We start from the raw sequence: 1006 nt of genomic DNA, 5'->3' as shown, positions 1-1006 counted from the left end.
GCAATGATGGAGATGGAGTACTTGGGATCAGCAGAATTCTAAAACTACGCAACCAACTGGTTTCAAACCGGGGAACAAAATCCGGAGCAACGACCCCAAGAGTTTGGAAGATATCTTTAGAAAAGGTTTTAGCACCGGTGTATCCTATATGTACTCTAGTTTTATTCGAAGTATCCCAATGGTGTAACGCCGTCGACTTATTGGGAAAAAGGAGGAAAATCACTTTTCTCTCTTGTTTCGGAGAAATAAGTGGCTCGCGAGGAATGGAAAGAAACATCTTATATTTGATCTCGAAGTCCTCCTATGGCGCTTCTTCTTCAAATCCTGGATGGGTGATCACTAGTAGGAATGACATAATGCTAATCCATGTTCCACACGGCCAAGGAAGAATAAAAAAAATAAGAGAAGAAAGATCGTAGAAAAGAAAGTCTTACGTGCTCTCTCCTCTATCTAAGTAAGAGAAAGAGGAAGGTCCAATCATGCTACTTTGAGAAAGATGCTTAACACATGCAAGTCGATCAGTTCGCCCTTAAGAAATAGGCAACATCGGTTCGAATCCGATACCGATAAAGGGCTTTTTCCTTTTTTTTCGGTATGCCGCTCCGCCAGCAAGGAGCGAAAGAACCAAGTGGTTTGTGGTTATGTCAGAATTTGCACCTATTTGTATCTATTTAGTGATCAGTCTGCTAGTTTCTTTGATCTTACTCGGTCTTCCTGTTCCCTTTGCTTCCAATAGTTCGACCTATCCAGAAAAATTGTCGGCCTACGAATGTGGTTTCGATCCTTTCGGTGATGCCAGAAGTCGTTTCGATATACGATTTTATCTTGTTTCCATTTTATTTATTATTCCTGATCCGGAAGTAACCTTTTCCTTTCCTTGGGCAGTACCTCCCAACAAGATTGATCCGTTTGGATCTTGGTCTATGATGGCTTTTTATTGATTTTGACGATTGGATCTCTCTATGAATGGAAAAGGGGTGCTTCGGATCGGGAGTAATCACTAGTG

The 1006-nt window shown here is 41.5% G+C and overlaps 1 protein-coding gene across 1 annotated transcript; it reads left to right on the top strand.

Moving 5' to 3' along the window:
* The first annotated feature begins 641 nt into the window (after positions 1 to 641).
* Positions 642 to 998, top strand: LOC114172421 (NADH-ubiquinone oxidoreductase chain 3). Its single transcript, XM_028056904.2, is given in 2 exon segments — positions 642 to 927; positions 930 to 998. Coding segments are annotated over 2 exon segments (354 nt in total). The 3' UTR covers position 998.
* The last annotated feature ends 8 nt before the right edge of the window (positions 999 to 1006 follow it).

This window comes from Vigna unguiculata, unplaced genomic scaffold (genome assembly GCF_037176805.1).
Source record: "Vigna unguiculata cultivar grain cowpea cultivar isolate G323 ecotype 2 unplaced genomic scaffold, ASM3717680v1 ptg000205l, whole genome shotgun sequence".
Taxonomy (NCBI): Eukaryota; Viridiplantae; Streptophyta; class Magnoliopsida; order Fabales; family Fabaceae; genus Vigna; species Vigna unguiculata.
This window is presented reverse-complemented; position numbering and strand designations above follow the sequence as displayed.